At 35.0% G+C, this 18,165-nt stretch overlaps 1 protein-coding gene across 2 annotated transcripts; it reads left to right on the top strand.

Annotated features, from left to right (window-relative positions):
* The first annotated feature begins 3,722 nt into the window (after positions 1–3,722).
* On the top strand, positions 3,723–17,045 carry LOC110098220. Of its 2 annotated transcripts, none has more exons than XM_020824963.2 (4): positions 3,723–3,959; positions 4,126–4,319; positions 12,110–12,422; positions 16,739–17,045. In XM_020824963.2, the coding sequence occupies exons 1-4, from the start codon at positions 3,861–3,863 to the stop codon at positions 16,898–16,900; spliced, it is 768 nt and encodes a 255-aa protein (XP_020680622.1). In that variant the 5' UTR covers positions 3,723–3,860; the 3' UTR covers positions 16,901–17,045. The 2 variants fall into 2 exon arrangements, with proteins under 2 accessions (XP_020680622.1, XP_028549709.1); XM_028693876.1 differs by having other exon boundaries at positions 3,801–3,959; positions 4,091–4,319.
* The last annotated feature ends 1,120 nt before the right edge of the window (positions 17,046–18,165 follow it).

The following is an 18,165-nucleotide window of genomic DNA, read 5'->3' as shown; positions in this document are numbered from 1 at the left end:
AGTCCCAAGAAAGCGTGGATGTTGCCCAGATTTTTAAGTTGGAAATGATGATGGAGGTCTTGCAAAAGCTGAGTTATGGTGTTGGAGAGATTACCCATGAGCAGAATGTCATCCACGCAAATGAGCAATAAACGGGCATGGAAGATGTAGAATAAATCAATAAGGAGGGATCAACAATGTTGAATGTAAATCCCCACTGAATAAAGTAAGCTGTGAAGGTTGAAAACCATTATCTGGGAACCTGCTTTGAATCATAAATAGCCTTCTTAAGTTTGCAGACATATGTGAGATGATTTGGATCTTTAAAACTCGGAGTTTGCTCCATATATATAGTTTCAGTGAGCTTTCCATGAAGGAAAGCATTAGATACATCTAATTGTTTAATTTGCCATTTATGTTGAACTGCAATTGTGATAAATACATGAATTGTTTGAAATTTAAAACAGGCTAAATCTTGTTTGTATCCTTGCGCTTCAACGTGTGCTTTCTATATTGCCACCGTACCATCATCATGAAGTTTGGTTCTAAATAGCCGGTTATTGCCAAGAACATTTTGATTAGATTGAGGTGGAATAAGATTCCAAGTCCCTTGGGTTATAAGGCTTGAAATTCTTGTGGCATTGCTTAAAATAATATTATAATGACATATTGTACTAGTTTTTAAATATTTAGTATCAACAACTATAAATTTTTTTTAGCGCCCCACTATTGAATGTCCGAGCGCCTTGGCGCTGCAATAACACATAGGCGCCAATTAATAATATTGCAGCTCTCTGAGTTCTAGAATTTGAGTTTTTGAACTAGAGCTGCAGTGCTAGGCCATGAACAGCACTTTAAATATATTTTGAAACCACCATTCCATTACATTCGTTCAATTGCTGCCGCTGAGTAGGAGAAAGAAAGGATAGAGATTTAGAGAGGAGAGAAGGGATTCTAAGCCGCTTCGGGTCATTTTTTGCATATTTATTTCTTAACACAAAAATTGGTGTCGGTGAATAGTGTCATGTCAATATTGATGTCCCACTATTCACCTCCTGAATTTTGACATGCTTCGAATGGAGTGAATGACATAGATGGTCATCAACGACAATGGTTTAAAAGACGAATCAAGAGAAATGATATGATTCAGGGTAAGCTTATAGAGTAAAGGTCTATGCAAAAAAAATGACTAGCATGACATGGCAACATGAATTAATGTCACGTGTGGAAGAGTACATAAGAGATATCACAACAAGAAAAAAAAAAAAAAAAAAAAAAAAAAAAAAAAAAAAAAAAAAAAAAAAAAAAAAAAAAAAACGGTTGTATGAAATCAATTGTATTCAAAGTTGAGGTGTAGGGCCTCCATTCGAGGCATGTCATTGATGTTGAAATACAATACTACACATGTAAGGTGCTAGGTAACTATACTTCCTTGCATTCATGACGTGGCTTTTATTGGCATGAAGGAGCACCCATTGAGGCATACATACATTGATGACTACTATTATGTTGTCAGGCATCATATACTTTCATGAATAAATTTTTTTATTATTTACATATTAAATATGTTAATCTGAAGATACAATTGGTTTACGTATAGACTTGCTTACGATAGAGCAGTTGTCAACTACCTAGGAAAGAATAGTGACAAGCAGCAGACAATGGTGTGTAAAGAGGAATGCCCAATATATCCAGATCAAGGTGTAGAACAAGAAAAATAAGACTATAAAATTCCTTGGAAAAAGATAAGAAATTCATAAATGCGGTCAATATGGCCATTAGAGGGATCATCAGAGTAATTGCAAGAATCCATTACGAATGATGAGTAATAAAGAGGAAAATATCGCACTAGTTGTATATATACATTGAGGATCATGAATACCAAAAGTCATATTTTGATGGTTTCTAAGTTCATTTTAGCATCTTAAGTTTATCTTTTGGTAAGAGAAATATCATTTTTTTTCTTTGTATGTGCTTTCTACATTATAGACGTAGACAGACCATCTTTTGTATATGTTAAGCTCTATAATATATTCAACTATGCCTTTTTGGTATATGTAACTAGAATTTCAATTAATAATGAGCCCTTTTTGGTATATATTACAAATGAATTTCAATTATAATATATACAGTTCACGCAATATGTGATATTATAGTATTTTTTAATAAGAGAACAATGTAGACTTATACAATCTTCATCTTATAAAGTAAAATTATTTTAGTTGGTCACGATTCACTATTTTTTATTTTTTTGGCATATCATTGATATTCATATACAAAAGAAAGATCCAATTAAGCAAGCAAGACTTCATTAAACAAATAAAATAGAGGTTCACATTTTAAGATACAAAATATAAGTTCAAATAAGCAAATAATCTGCAACACATACACTGCATTAACATTCAAAACTCATTCCACACAACATATTACTACACAAATTAAACTCTGATGATGGGTCAAAACAACAACCGAAACAAAGACTTTCATCATGAATACGACTAAGTCAAGCTTCTTGGAAATTCTTGCCTTGATAACTTTTAATTCATAATGGGTGGCATAAGATCGGTCTTCTAGTTCATCTATTCATTTAAAGTAATTGCAATCGTCATCTGTTCGATTATCAATGCACCTATAAAATTGTTTTTCTCTATTAAGTCCTCGGTAGTAAGTATACAACACACATTTCACATGACAATAGCAGAAAACTTGAGAATGTTGGTATTTGACTTTTGTAATAGATGAGTTTTTTGAAATCATTTGAAACAACACAAATTCTGTTAGATCAGTAAGAAAATTAACACAATTATACTTTGCATAACAAGAACACCATCTTAATACATTATGCAAACCTCCAAATAAGATAAAGCTTGTCCATCCATTATACAAATCAATATAAATTATCATACAATTAACTCAAAATTTAGAATTTTTAAAATCATTTAACTGTTAGTGGACTAAAGCTAAAACAAACATATTTTTAAATCAACTACAAAATCAGGAAGCATATGAACCCAAATTTGAATGTATAGGTTGCAAGCCATAACTGTCAATAACAGCAAACTATAGACTACCATCAAGTTCTCTAGCTTGAGGTATATACAAAAATTTACATTACCTTTTAAGGATTGCTTGGGTCTTCACTGTTTTGGTAGTTGGTGTTGAGTGGATCTTTGTTGTCGACTAAATCCGTTAACAAATGCCCTAGATGTTGAAGAAATGAGAGGCTAATAAACTCGAAGAATAGAGACGAACTCACATCACCTCTAAGTGCCGAATCTTTGGTTGAATAGCAATGCCGAAATTCTTGGCTGAAGAGCGCCAGAGTGCTCAAAGGATTTGCCAAGCCAAGGTTGTTGCATGTTGAGAGGGAGATTTTCGCAGGTAAGATCGTGATGTAGTGACATATTTATATTAAAATAGTCTATGAATGATATAAATGAAATATTAAAAATTTTGAGTGTTAGATTTATAAATAAGATGATATAGGATGGTACCCAATAAAAAAAGAAAATTTACATACATACCACTTTATTTCATGATATTAACATATCTAAGAATTAATACGGTAATATTATATTCCTACCGTTCATATAAAATTTTAATATTAAATATATCATTCTTATCATTTATATTATCCAATTAAATTTAATATTTTATTTTATCTATTTATAATAGACATATAATATTAAAATTTTAAATATTGAATATATAAATAGCATTAAATAAAAAGGTACGAATGTAATTCCCCTAAAAAATGTGCTTTCTTCGGCGTTCCTCCCACTCGCCCCGTTCCCCCTACCCCCTAAGGCACCGCCGTCGCCACAGCAGCGCAAATGTTCGGAAATTTGGATCAATATCTGTTTTATTTTTCATGATTTAGGATGCTCGGGCGATTCCGTTCGCTTGGGCCGCGCTTACGGTTGTGGCTTCGGGATCATGGCAGCCTCCAAGGGCTTGCCATTCTTCTCTTATATGTACAGGTTTGCTCTTACGGCACCAATGGCGCATCACAATTCCATCAAATTAGCCTTTTGTTTAAATTCGTTTTGTGCATTTGGATTTTTAAGTTCATTGTTTCAGAATTTGTTTTAACTTGGGTTCAGTTTGACAGTAATTGTTTGATCGGCTTCTTGTTGGGTTATTTAGATTGGTTGCTCGATGATTGGATCATTGGGAGCATTGTTCAATGGTATCCTGTTGGCGAACATGGTGGCGGCACTCTTTGCCATTGTGGCTATGGAGGGTAGCAGCCAAATTCTAGTGAGGACCTACGGCGTGCTCCTCAGCTGCATGATTTTTCTTGATGCTGCTTGGTTTGTGTTCTTCTCGGGCACAATATGGTATGCAGAGCCATTGATTCGTTCAAAAATTGTGTTTTTTTTGTTTGAATTTCGAAATCTTTGTTGGTATCATGCCTTATAATAACCTATCACTTGGATAAGAGGCCACCAAGAGTTAAGCCTAGAAGAGTGTGAAGTATGTATAAAGTTCTTTTTATCTGAAAACTACTTAAGAGGAGTGGAGAAGATCTCATACAAACATGGAGGAGCCTTTCTCAAGAGAAGGCCCAAATGAAGAGAAGAGGAATTCATCTCTCCCAAATCGTCAAAACGGAAGCAAAGGATATCCTTTGGTGATTTTGTGCTCTCTCTCTCTCTCTCTGTGTGTGTGTGTGTGTGTGTGTGTGCTTATCATTCTCACTCTCAAGATCTAAGAAGTGCTATATGAAGGAATAGGAAATGGAAAACTCTCTGTTATAGAATAGGAATAAGATGCCCAAGAGAAGAGGTAGTGGGTGGCAGGTGGAGGCGATCAACTGATGGCAACAAGCAGAGATAGCAAGTGGGTGGCGGCGCGGTGGCGAAGGGTAGGCTGGCGACAATGATGGGTGGGTATCAGATGATGTTGGTAGTAGCGGCGCTGAGAATGGAGTCAGCTTGCGGTGTATTTGAAATTTGTTAAAAAAATGGGCAAGTTTATAATAAATAAAAAATAAACTACAAGGTGAGTTTGAATAACATCAAAATTTTATTTTGTACTCCTTTTTTATCAAGCCAATCATCAAAATTCTTAAAATCCTTATATTTGGAGTACTTGACACTCACTTTTCTTTAAATCAAACACCCCTAATCATCTAGTCATCTTTGAATTGCTCTTTACCATTTACCGAAAGTGGAAATATTGACTGCATTGTATCCACCGTCGTTTGTTTTGTTGAGGAGAAAGTTCGTCATAAGCAATATGGTTATTGATGGCATCTTGTTTAATGTCCTAAAAAATATTCCATCAAAGCAGTAGACTGACTAAAAACAAAATAGTGACCAATAGAGAACAACCTGTTGACAATCATCCTCAATTAATCCGGCTCTTTTGTTGTCACTAAGGAAGATTAACATTTGACAGGAACCAACATTTAGTACTTCCTGAAAACATAAAACTATCATACAAAATACAATTCTTGCATATACCACGTGAATGAAGGCAAACAAGTACATCCTTCTTTTCCCTGAGAAGCTACACTTTGTTTGAGAAAGAAACTCCAGTCCAATCCCGGTGAGCAGCAGGCCATTGCAACTGGTTTATCTTTGTCCCAGCGTGGTAAGCAAGCACAAGATCAAACCTTTCAGTTGGTACAGTTGTAAAAAACTTCCATATCAAGGCCTGCCCATCTTCTCTTGCAGAGAAGAGATGGTGGGCTGCTGCCATGCGAAGCAATAGCATTTATGCTAGTCCGGCGTCTTTGCAGCTCGCCACAGTTATAGCCAGCAAGTGAATGTCAAGGATGCCACCTGGTTACTGTCCATAAGATTGACGGTCATGCTTATGATGTCCATCTTGTTCTGTGAGAATTGGAGGATAGGAATAACAGAAATGATGATAGAATACGTAAATAAGATGCCGTCTCACCTATTTGCACCTGTGCGCATCATTGAAAGCCTTAGAAAGGTCCCTTTTTTCTGGAGCAGTCATCGTTTTCCTGAGAGAAATAGGCGACATCCCACTTATATGCACCTACTCCTACACATCATAGAGACCCTGAAAACGGTCTCCTTTTTTATGGCCCCATTAATACGTAATGCAACCATTGGAAGAAGAATAGCAGACAAACAAGAAACAGAAAAAGTTTCCGATAGAATAGTAATCCTGTAATTTGATATATGAAAAGCCCGTCTCCTCTTCTTTACCTACTAATATATGTATTTTTTATTTTTATCATATTTTGTTAATGCTATTATTGATATACCAACTAAAAAGATAGTAATAGTACTATAAGAACAGAAATGATACTAGTGTAGTGAAAGGTGAAGTAGAGGTAAGATGTCATCTTAACATGCTCTATTTATCAACTTGCTCTGCAGTAGTACGTGTCTTCACCAGCAGTTGAAGAGCTCGACTTCAACAAGCTGAGTGAAATGGGAGCATCATCTGGAGGATGACATGGCTAGATATCAAATACATTAAATGTAGGAGGCATGTGACAGTCTGATGGTAAGGCAATAGTATAGGCATTGTCGTTGATCTTTGCAATGATAGGCACAGGGCCGATCTTACGGCGAGTCAGCTTCGAATATGTTCTAGGAGGAAAATGTTCGAGACACGGTTTGACCATGACGAGATCACCAACGTTAAATAATTTCTGTTTGCAGTGGATGTCTGTTGCAACCATGTATCGCTAATGGGAATTGGTAAGTTGTTGACACACCTCCGTAAGCATTTGTGTGTACTAATTAGTGAAGGTGGCAGTAGCCACTGGCTTGCATTTTAGTAAAACAACAATGTCTAATGCCAAGTTAGGCAATTTAGTGTATAAAATATTGAAAAGGGACTTACCAGTGGAACGGTTTGTCATTGAGTTTTAAGCAAATTCGGCATTACTCAAAATGTTTTCCCATTGCTTTGGGTGCTCTTATACCAGACAACGAAGCATGTTGCCTAAGGTGTAGTTGACAACCTTAGTCTGACCATCCGATTGAGGGTGATGAGTGGAGCTTAATGGTAAATCAATGCCCAACTGTTTCCAAAGTTCCCACCAAAAGTGGCTTATAAATTTAACATCTTGATCAGAAGTTAGGTTCCGAGGCAAACCATGTAAACGAACTATTTCTTGAAAGAAAATATGGGCAATGTGAAGGGCATTAGATGTTTTCTTACGAGAGATAAAGTGTGCTATCTTGGAGAACCTGTTGACAACCAATTAAGTCATTGAAGGGCTTGGTTCGTGGTAAAACCAAAACAAAATCTAAGCTGAGATCTTTCCAAATAGAATCTGGTACCGATAATGGCATGTAAAGACTAGCATTTTGAGCTCCGCCTTTATAGTTTTCACAAATGTAGCAATGATCGGCAAGCCTGAAGACATCACGGTGAAGGTAGGTTCAAAAGAAGCGCTAATTCAATTGCTGCAGCACCTTGTCGTGACCTACCTGTGCGGCTAAGCCTCCACAATGTGCCTCACGGATTAGGTGCTGCAGCCAGGATGACATGGGAATGCAAATTATGTCGGAATAAGAAGCCATGGCGCAGGTTGTAGTCATTAATAGTTTGATCAGCGAGGCATTGTTTCCAATTGTCACTAAAACCAGGATTAGTGATATAAAACTTTAAGGCAGTTCAACCCTGTAATTTCTATTTGCAGCTGTGTAAGAAGAACAATTTTTCTGCTAAGAGCATCAGCTACATGATTTTGTATACCAGATTTGTGCTTCAGGATAAATGAAAATTTTTGTAGAAATGTTATCCATCGGGCATGCATCCTGTTAATAGTCTTTTGATTGTTTATATATTAAAGAGTTTTGTTATCACTGTAGGGAATAAAATCCTAATGTAATAGATGGTACTCTCATTATTTAAGTGCATGAATTATTGCATAAAATTCTTGCTCATAAATTATCCATTTCTGTCTTGCTGGACATAATTTTTCACTGAAAAAGGCAACCGGTTTACTTTCTTGGGATAACATCGCACCAATACCAATAGAAGAGGCGTCAGTATCTACATTGAATACCTTATTGAAGCTAGGGATCACCAATGCCAGTGCTGAGCTCAAGCTTTCTTGATAGCTTCAAAACTCCTTTGTTGTTCAATGTCTCATTAAAATCTTTTTGATTTTAAACACTATTATAAGAGTCATAATAAGACTGAAACCTTTAATGAATTTGCGGTAGAAAAAGTTAGCTAGGCCATGAAAACTCTGAAATATCAAAGAAGGAACGGGGGCTCGACCAATCTACAATTGCAGCCACTTTCTATGGGTCCATCTGTACTCCTTCGTGGGAAATTATAAAACCAAAGAAATGGACTTTGGAAGTTACAAATTCACATTTGGTAAGGGTAATGAATAGGCGCTGCTGTCTTAAAACTTTAAAGATGGCGGCCAAGTGATCGACACAATGTTCCAAAGTATTGCTATATACTAATATGTCATCAAAGTAAACAATGCAAAATTTGCCCCAAAAAGGTTTTAATACCTCATTCATCATTCTCATGAAGGTGGAGGCTGCATTACATAACCTGAATGACATCACTTTCCACTCGCACAGTCCATGCGGAGTTTTAAATGCGGTCTTTCCGAACGAATTCTGATCTGATGATACCCACTACGGAGATCCAATTTGGAAAAGATGGAAGAGCCAACAAGATTGTCGATAAACTCATTAATTTGTAGCATTGAAAATCTATATTTTATAGTTATTTTGTTAATGGTTCGATTGTCCACACATATGCGCCAGGTACCATCCTTTTTTGGAACTACTAATGCAAGGACTGCACACAGGCTTAAGCTGGTTTGTATGAGCTATTTTTCTAATAGATCATCAATTATTTTCTGTAAAATGTCCTACTCTTGTGGGCTCAACCGATACTGAGGCAAATTGGGCATTGTTGCACCTAGAATAAAATCTATTTGATGTTGCATGTTACATAGAGGGGGTAGGTCAGCAGGAAGCTCGTCCGGACTAATGTCCCTAAAACTGTCTATAAGTTGTCTTATCTCACCATTAATTTATCTTTGATTACAGTATGTGCTCGATTTAGTGACAAATAAAGCGGTGGATTCATGCAAACAGTGAAGCAAGGCAGATCCTGAAACTATATGCATAGCTACTAAATTTGTATGCCCAGAAGTCTACAATTTATGCTCATTCGAACTGGGTAGCAGCTGTAGACGTTGCCCTTTCCACTCAAAAGAATTAACATTGGCTCTACAATCATAGCTGGAACAATTGTCAAATTGCTATGGTCTACCCAATATGAGGTGGAAAACATCCATATCCAAAATATCACATAAGACGTCACAAACGTATTGTTTGCCGATTGAAAAGGTTACTCAACACATTTATGTAACCACAATCTCCATATATTTCCTTACCCAGCATATTTTATAGGGATGAGGATTTTTTATAGTTTTGAGCTGAAGGCTTCGGACAACCGACCTAGAGATTATGTTTTTAGTTCACCCACTATCGATGAGGAGATCACAAACTTTCCCATTAATGATGCACCGTGTTCTGAAAATGGCATTACGCTGTGAATTAATCATTTGTTGAGGAGCTAGCAAAGGTTTTTCCATAACACAAACCAAAGGTTCTCCCTCATCACCTATCAGGCCCTCTGTTTCTCCAACCCCTTCTAATTCCGGGTTGATGGTTTCACTTCCTTCTTTAGCTTCCATTATATGTGCTTGCCCTCTTTGAGGGCATTCGTTAGATTTATGACCGGGTTGGAAACAACAGAAGAGTGTAAAGCTCTTAGCATATGGGTTTTCTTTAGCTACAATTTTAGTCATGGGTTAGAATTTGTTATCGGGATTAGCTTGAGTTCATGAATGAACAACTTGACTGGATGGATTCACAACATTTGGGTACTTGATAACAAGTGAGCTATTTTTGTTGGCTACAATGGGTAGTTCCTTGAAATGTCGCCGACTATAGGTGTTTCTAAATTGGCGTTACTAATGCATTTCAGCTTTCAATGCAAAATTTATAGCCTGGGATAGTGACCATACTGAGTTCAATTCTAATTTATCTTGTATGCTATTCTTGAGACCGATATAATGAGCTACCATTTGATTTGGGGGCTCATTAAGATTATTTCTCGCACTCAATCTATGAATTTCTTCAGTGTACTCACTTACGGATTGAGTTCCTTGTATACAATGCTGATACCTCATATATAATATCTGCTCAAAATCTATAGGAAGAAAATGTGCTCTCAATAGTTATTTCATCCGAATCCAACTACGCACTTGGCCCTTACCTTTTCGTTGTCTCATTTATAGTAGTTGTGCCCACCAAATACTAGCTTCTCCTCTAAGTCTACAAGTGACATATTTCACTTGTTTGTTGGGCTCGATTTTCATATGTTCGAAGAATTTTTCGACAGCCTTTTCCCACTCTAAATAATCCTTTATATGCAAATGCCCATAAAAAATAGAACATCTAATTTCACTCTAAATTCTCCTGAACATTGTCAATAATGCCCAGGACAACGATGCTTGAAATGTTCTTGATGAATTTCATTACCTTCATTCTCTTCATTTGAATGCGCCAGATCCCTCCTGCGGAACTGTCGGGTATCATCTTCAGAGTTTGATACTTCATGGTTTTGCACATACCCTCTTTGCACATTTCGGTCAAGACCCATTTCTTCGTAACTAGTATGGTTGCCAGTGCAGTCGCTCGGTGATGTGGTTGAGGCGGATTCCTCATCTGTGTTAGATGTAAATCGTGGCGTATTTCGACGGAGAAATGTCGAAAATCTGCAGATATTTCCTCGATCTGCAAAGTGAGGTTTTCTTGATTTTTCCTTTAGGTTTCAAGGCTCCAATCATCGTCGGCAGCCGGTTCCTTGCCACAATCCGCCATGCTTCCAGGAGTAGGCTCTGATACCAACCTAATGCAACTACTAGAAGAAGAATAGCAGACAAACAAGAAAGAAATAAAGTTTCCAATAGAACAATCCTGTAATTTGATATATGAAAAAGGCCGCGTCCTCCTCTTTACCTACTAATATATATTTTCTATTTCTATCATATTTTGTTAAAGCTATTACTGGTATAACAACTAAAAAGTAGTAATAAAACCAAAATAATAGAAATGGTACTAGCGTGGTGAAAGTTGAAGTGGAGGTAAGATGTCCTGCGTCTTAACGTGCTCTATTCATCAACTTGCTCTGCATCAATACATTTCTTCATCACCTTTTTCCCTTTGCTGCCACGAAGCCCTCTTTGCTTTCTTCGGAATCCTGAAGGTTTGCTATATATTTATTTATTTTTTTCTTGAAGGCGCAGTAATATTTTTTTTTAAATTTTGATAATGCATGAAGGGCAACCATACGAGGAGCCAAATTAGCATAACAAAATTCCCAACTCCTGACAACCTGCTGCTAATAGTATATTCAGAGAAGGTTTTACAATTGAATTACACTAGATGGTATGGCGGATATTTATGCTTGAGGCAAATATTGAGTTTGCGGTGGATGAAATATAGAACTACATGGTAGTGAGATGGAAAAAGAAGGAGAAAATGATCAAAATGGTCCCTCAACTATTTATGAAAGATTAAAATAGTCCTCAACTATATTAAATCACCATTTTTGTCCCTCAATTTCTTAAAGAGAAACCAAAATAGTTGCACCATGAGATTATTTTGATTTTAAAAATTTGAGGGATCAAAATTATCCTTTAATATAGTTGAGTGTCATTTTGATCCTTCATAAAGAGTCAAAAGACCATTTTGATCCTTTTCTCAAAAAAAAAAAAGGGTTAATATTTGAATATCAAGGATCCCTTTACATGGCTCAGCATTTTTAGAAATGTCATTATATGTTTCTCATGTGATCCAATGAGTGAACACCATTTATTTGGCGCATGATATTTTTTAATTTCATCCGGGAATCAAGTTGGTAATTCATAATTGCAACCACTAGTTGGTAATTCACATTAACTACTAACCTGCAAATGGTGTTCACATTAAATGGTGACGGGCATATGCTGAGCTATTTATGTCGTGTGCCTTCTATAAATTATCAGTTACGCTATTCTTTTCATTGTTATGTGTTCGTTAGCATTATACTTCGGGTCTTCATGCACATTGATTCTTTTTCTACCTAATTTTTACAATTTCTTGTGTAGGAACTTTACTTATAATGAGAACAAAGATCCATTCTATGTGTTCTCTCTCAGACTAGCATTTTCAATGCAAATTATGGGCTTTTCAGTCAGGATTTTATCCTCATTGTTGTGGATCCAGATGTACAGATTGGGTCCATCAAATGGGGACAGTGTATCCTATCACGAAGCATTTTATCGGAGGAGTTTCTTAAATCCGCCAACTGAAGATATGGCTAGACAATGTTCAGACAATATTTTTGGCAGTTATGTTCGTATCGCATCTCCTTATACACCACTTTTCGATGATGCTCAAGATAAAGGAAATGCTTCTGAGGTACTCATCTGCCACATATTTAGTAATTAAAGCTTTTTTTTTGTATATGTAAATATAAACATGTTCAACTATTTTTCTGCTAACTTCTACAATTATAACATGCTCAGTCATATCTACTGAATTATACACTTTCCACGTCCCAATATTTTTGTCCTAAAATTCCTTTTTGCACAAAAAAGTCATAACTTTTGCCCTACTCTATGGCACTGGTAAAGCTGAAACTGCTCAAATAAAAAATTGCATGATAGTCTTTTAGACCTTAAGAAAAAAATCAAATCCTCGATTTTCTTTATGCATTGCATTCTCCATCTTTCGCTCTATTTTTTTCATTTCAACTAGTGTCTCCTTTTAAATTGTGGTGATATTTTCTGTTATTTTAGTCAATTCAATGATTGTGTATAAATTGCTCTAGGTTTTAATGAACTGTCCAACCTATCATAACGATAGGTTAACCTGTTCTCTAATTTAACCAGATTTAAATTTTCCTACTAATACTACGGTCCATCATATTTAAAGTTCATAACTTGTCTTTTATGGACTTTCTAAGCGCCAATCTTTATATTTCTCTATCTTAGAATATGATGGAGAACTACAAGTTTGTATTCGTTGGAAGTATGGAGCAAATAAATGATCCGAGTTATTTGGGTTTCATTATTGTGGTTATATTTCTTTTGTTTATTTCAATTATAATTTGTTTGGAATATGCCTATGAGAACATGTGTTTTCTCTATTGGTATGATTTCCTTGGCTTGATCCACCTCATATTTTGCTAGGTTCAAGCTGTTGCTATTGATTTTGTAATCTGAAAGATCATTACGTATTTACGTGTTAGACTTAAACAATTTTCTAGCTATTCAATTGGGCTGCTTTGTATGGATAAGTATTAATTGCAATTGATTTATCTTTTTGAAGTTGTGCGGCTATTGTAGCAGGGTTTGGCCATGTAGTTTTTTGCAGTTGGGACAGTGTTTCTTTCTTAAGGATTTGGTCTTGGTTGTTACCGAAAGCTATGGACTGTTCTTTATAACATATCCATAAGCGGTGGACCTTATAGGCGGCTCTTGTAGCGTATGTTTTCTCAATAGATTTTATTTTGTGTGCTTACATCGTAATTGGGTTTTGGAGAGAGATTTATGCATGGATGTATGATTCTTATTGACTATAATTATTGGAGTTAGTGCTCGGGTTTAAGGAATCGACCTTAGAATTGGATTTTTATAATATTGATTTATTAAGGCGTGTAAAAAGGGTTTCCCAGTTCGTGTCAACTTTGTGTGTTTGATTGGATGTTAATTCCTTCGCATATTGTACAAGTGTTACTGTCATTTTTTAGGGGTAGATATCTTTTTGACCAAATGTAAGGCCTGATAATTTTATATATTTGGCAATTTCTTACTTCTCTTTTCTTTTGCTTAATTTGATGTTAGATTTTGCAAGCATATTTGATTTTGGTTAAATCTATCAAAATTGAATTTCTTTTTGGCTATATGAATCTTAACCGATTTGAGGTTTTTTGGAGCTTTTAAATTTTTTACTGAATGTCATTTGAATCAATCATAAAATTATTATTTGACCTGAATTTTTGTTAACTTTTCAGTTTACATAAAAAGGATAAAAATTATTGTTTCAATTGGTGGTTTGTAGAATTGTGAAATCCTAAAACTGATTTTTGTGGTTTCATACATTGGAATATTTAGTTGCATTAGATACTCTAAACCCTCCAATGTTCTACATCATGATGTTCATCATATGAGAAATCAAATCAAATTTCATTTAAGTTGATTATGATCAGATTTTTAGTGAATTCAATAATAATAATGTAGAAGCTGCTTTGGATTTTAACGAGCTACCCCACTTATTCTTTGCAGTAGTCTACCTCAAATTTTACCAATATAATTTTGCTTATTAAAACTACGACCATTTTGAAACTTCTTAACTTCAATTTTGTCTGTAACTTTTAATAAACTTTTTAATTGCTAGTATTTACATTCTCTCTTTTCATGCCAGAAGGTTGATAAAATGAGAACTCGAATCAACTCCTATGTTAAATTTAATTTATTTCGGATATGTTTGTAATAATTTTCTTAAACTATGTTTCTTTGGTGTGTTTTTTAGCTTTTTTTAATAAATTTAGTTATTATTAAAATACTAAAAGATAAATTTTAAGTGTTTTGAATGTTCTTAAAAATAACTATCATTACTCGTTGTCGCCACCAGTTGCCACTACTAACATTCACAACTATTGACCTCAACTACTACTACATTTACCACTGCGGCACTGCCACCATTGGCGATCACCCCGCCGTTGTCGCCTCGTTGGCCATCGTTGCCATGCTGCCAATAATTATCATTGATACTGTTGCCATTATCACATAAATAAATAAAAATAATTTTTTTAAGATATCAAGCATGTTTTATTTCTTATTAAAATATGAATTAAATAAATTAAAAAAAAAAAGACAACAGTGATCTCAAATGGCTCCTTCGTTAATAGATGTTTGCTTGCTCTGCTGATTTGTTTATCTATGTTCTAGTTAAGCATAGAGAGGACCATATTTCCAATTTATATTGTTACTTAAAAATGATGAACAAGAAGATTAGAAGTATTTGTGGTTTTATTTTTTTAAGATAACTCACAAACAGAACATTGATATTCAGCAAATGATCTCTATCTGAAGTTTGACTAAGCTTTTAAAAAAAGAATTATGGATGATTGCATTGTTCTTAATTTGCGTTTTTGCTAAAAAGCTTTGCTTTGTAGATCTTCCTTCTTTACAGGCGTTTGTGTATATTGCAAATCTAACAAAATAACTGAATGCGCCAGGGAACTTTTTATTTTAGTTTTGAAAAAGATTGATCTAGTTACGTATTAAACATTGAAAAGAATTATTTAGATGATGATATAATTTCTAAAGTTAAAGCTATATTATTAAAATTGAAAAGTGTATTCCTGGAGAAATTAAAGTAAATTTTATAAAACTACAATTAGATTAGCTATTGATATGTATTTGAGTGTTAACAGTAAAAATTCACTAATAATTAAGTTGAGCATGATGAACATAAGAATATTGGACATGGAAAACCTATGAAGGATGGAAGATGTATTGATTATATTAGATGAATGATTATAGTTGAATCTACTAGAGAAAAGTTATTGAAAATATATTTTGGTGGTTCGAACTTGTACAAGGGGAAAAAATGCACTCACTAGATGATTAGATAAGATTAGTGTCAACATATTAGGAAAGAGAAATGGGTAGAATTAAGTTAACATGAATAGAAATTGTTCAAAAAGATTGACGAAGAATAGTTTTAATATCAGAGTGCAACAATTTAGTAGGAACAAATGAAATGAGCAAGTGAAAAAAGATGACTCATAGAGTAGACCCCTAGTAGTTGGGATATGACTAATGATGGTGATGATATAATATTGAAAATATTGATATTTTCTTTTTTGAGTTTCAATTATATTTATGGTTGTGTTGGAGTGATTTAAATCATACAATATTTCAAATGCATGGATTTTAAGTTTTTGAGTGTTTGGTTTACTGTAAAATAAATTAAAGCTATTTCAATAGGGGCTTTGAATACATCAACCAATTCATTTTTAATGTATTTGGAATTCGTCCAATTCGGGCTAATTCTAAATAGTAAATACATCATATCATGTAATAAGACCTTGTTGCTCACACGGTCATGTGATCTCACCACTCACGACACTCACATAGTGTCACCAGTCTTACCATCCCCATGTTCGCGCCACCTTACTAGCAGCATTACTGACTCCTTGTGTTTATGCCCTCATCGGCATAGATCTTTGCCTCCAGCTTCCACTATGACCGCTGTAACCCCCCGTTTGCCTCCACAACCACATGTGACCCACTTAGGCCTCACTGTCAGTGGTGAGCCCTCAATTTGCGATTTTCATTTACTTCGCAGCAATCAAAATACCAAAAAATGATATCTTAGAATTACTTTATAACAAACCAAATATTACGAAGTATTTCAAATACATTGAGTTTATTTTACATTCTATTTAGAATGCATCTGAATTTTAAATACTTATGACTAAACAACCCCTTAGATACTTTCTTATCGAAAGTTATATCTATTACTTCTGATATATCTGAGAACATCTCTTTTCTCTATGTATGCTAAAAGATTGATTATGGGCTATTAAAGTGTGATGGCTAATATTCCTGAACATATATACATAAGCAATTCACGTGGATGAGTGTGTAAGTATTGATCTTTGAAACTTGATGAAGTTAATATCTTCTATAAGATTAGCTAAAGATAAGCTCTTTGTTTTGCAGGGTGAGAAACAGAGCAACTTTTGTAATGGTGTTTTGTTATCAGCCTCAGAAGTCTCACAGCATGCATCGTTCAACAGCAAACATTTTCATGTTAAGGATACTAGCAAGGTGGAAACTTTCAGTTCTCCAGTACTTACGATTTTATTGACAAATTGTATCTGAATATTCTTTCATACGTTTTTGAAATAACTTGAAAAGGATGGCTTGTGAATCATATTTTAACATTTAGTATCCACTTCGAAGTGCAGTGCGATGCATGTTGGAATTATTTAATTTCTTTGCGAGAATAAAAAAAGTTTTAGGCCTACGATGTTAAAAGTATTCTTCATAAATTTTTTCGAACAACTCTATCCATGTTACAATAGAGAATATTCTTGGCATGGCCATTATTGCATTTAGGAAGTGAAAATATAGTGCATCTTCAATGGTTGGACTGAGTGATGATCATTGCAGAGGCGTCAAGGCAAAAAAGCAGAATCTTCTAGGGTTTGTGGAATAAATTTCATCAAGGTGGAATTGGCTTGAGGTGGCGTGGAATTGGGTGGTAAATCTCAGGATAGTTGGTAAGTCCTGTCTAATCCAACTGATCAAGGATGCTTTAATAGATCGATATTTAGGAGGGCAGAATTCACCTCGGTTTGATGTTAGATTGGCCTCTATTATACCACATTTCGAATCAAGTGGCGGGCAAAGCAGAACAACCAGGCCTAGATTCAATTCTATTCGAACCGTCATTATGAGATGGAACTGTCATTATCCTATTCGAATCTCATTGTCTGTAGATAATTAGAGCATGAATCTTGACATATGTGGTCAAATCCATGCTGTTAATTTGAATATACTTTTTAAGGCTTTATTAAAGATATTTTGGTCAACTTCTCTGTTTAATTAATTTAATGATGTTTGGCATGCCAGTTGACAACAGGAGAGCCAGAAATGGCAATGATGTGATTCTAGAGTTGTCGCTGAAGATGAGATAGGAGCCTTAAGAATAATATTCAGAGGTAAAGTATAGAACGAGATACTTCTTATAGAAAGTTCCAGGAACTAAGCATCGTGCCAAATGTCTTTGTGGGCGAAGAAAAGCGTCGCTTCTATTGCTGTTAGGAGTGCATAAGAAAGGTTGGAGACGGTGGATGATTACTTGGAGTTGGACGTTCATCCACAAATTTTTAGCCAACTTAATGAGGGCAGCAAAAAAGATGTGAATGGTGAAAAATGGTTGGAGAAAGTAATATATATGATTCAGTCAAGCTCCTGCTATGTTAGTGAGGTTAAGAACAGGGTTGAGATTTCTAGTTTGTTGATTTCTTGCTGTAGAAGGATTCGACTAGCAAGTGAGGAATAGACAAGTAGAAGATAATAGAACAAAAGGAGACAACATATAATGATTTTAAGTGTTTCAACAACATGGCTTAGGTCCATTT

Source organism: Dendrobium catenatum, unplaced genomic scaffold (genome assembly GCF_001605985.2).
Source record: "Dendrobium catenatum unplaced genomic scaffold, ASM160598v2 fragScaff_scaffold_377, whole genome shotgun sequence".
NCBI classification, from domain to species: domain Eukaryota; kingdom Viridiplantae; phylum Streptophyta; class Magnoliopsida; order Asparagales; family Orchidaceae; genus Dendrobium; species Dendrobium catenatum.
The sequence above is the reverse complement of the archived record's forward strand: the minus strand, read 5'-3'. Positions and strand labels throughout refer to the sequence as shown.

Coding starts and splice junctions, on each gene's coding strand:
- LOC110098220 (XM_020824963.2), top strand. CDS start 3,861: ATGCTCGGGCGATTCCGTTCGCTTGGGCCGCGCTTACGGTTGTGGCTT. Junction 4,320..12,109: donor TTCTTCTCGGGCACAATATG/GTATGCAGAGCC, acceptor TTTCTTGTGTAG/GAACTTTACTTATAATGAGA. Junction 12,423..16,738: donor ATAAAGGAAATGCTTCTGAG/GTACTCATCTGC, acceptor TTTGTTTTGCAG/GGTGAGAAACAGAGCAACTT.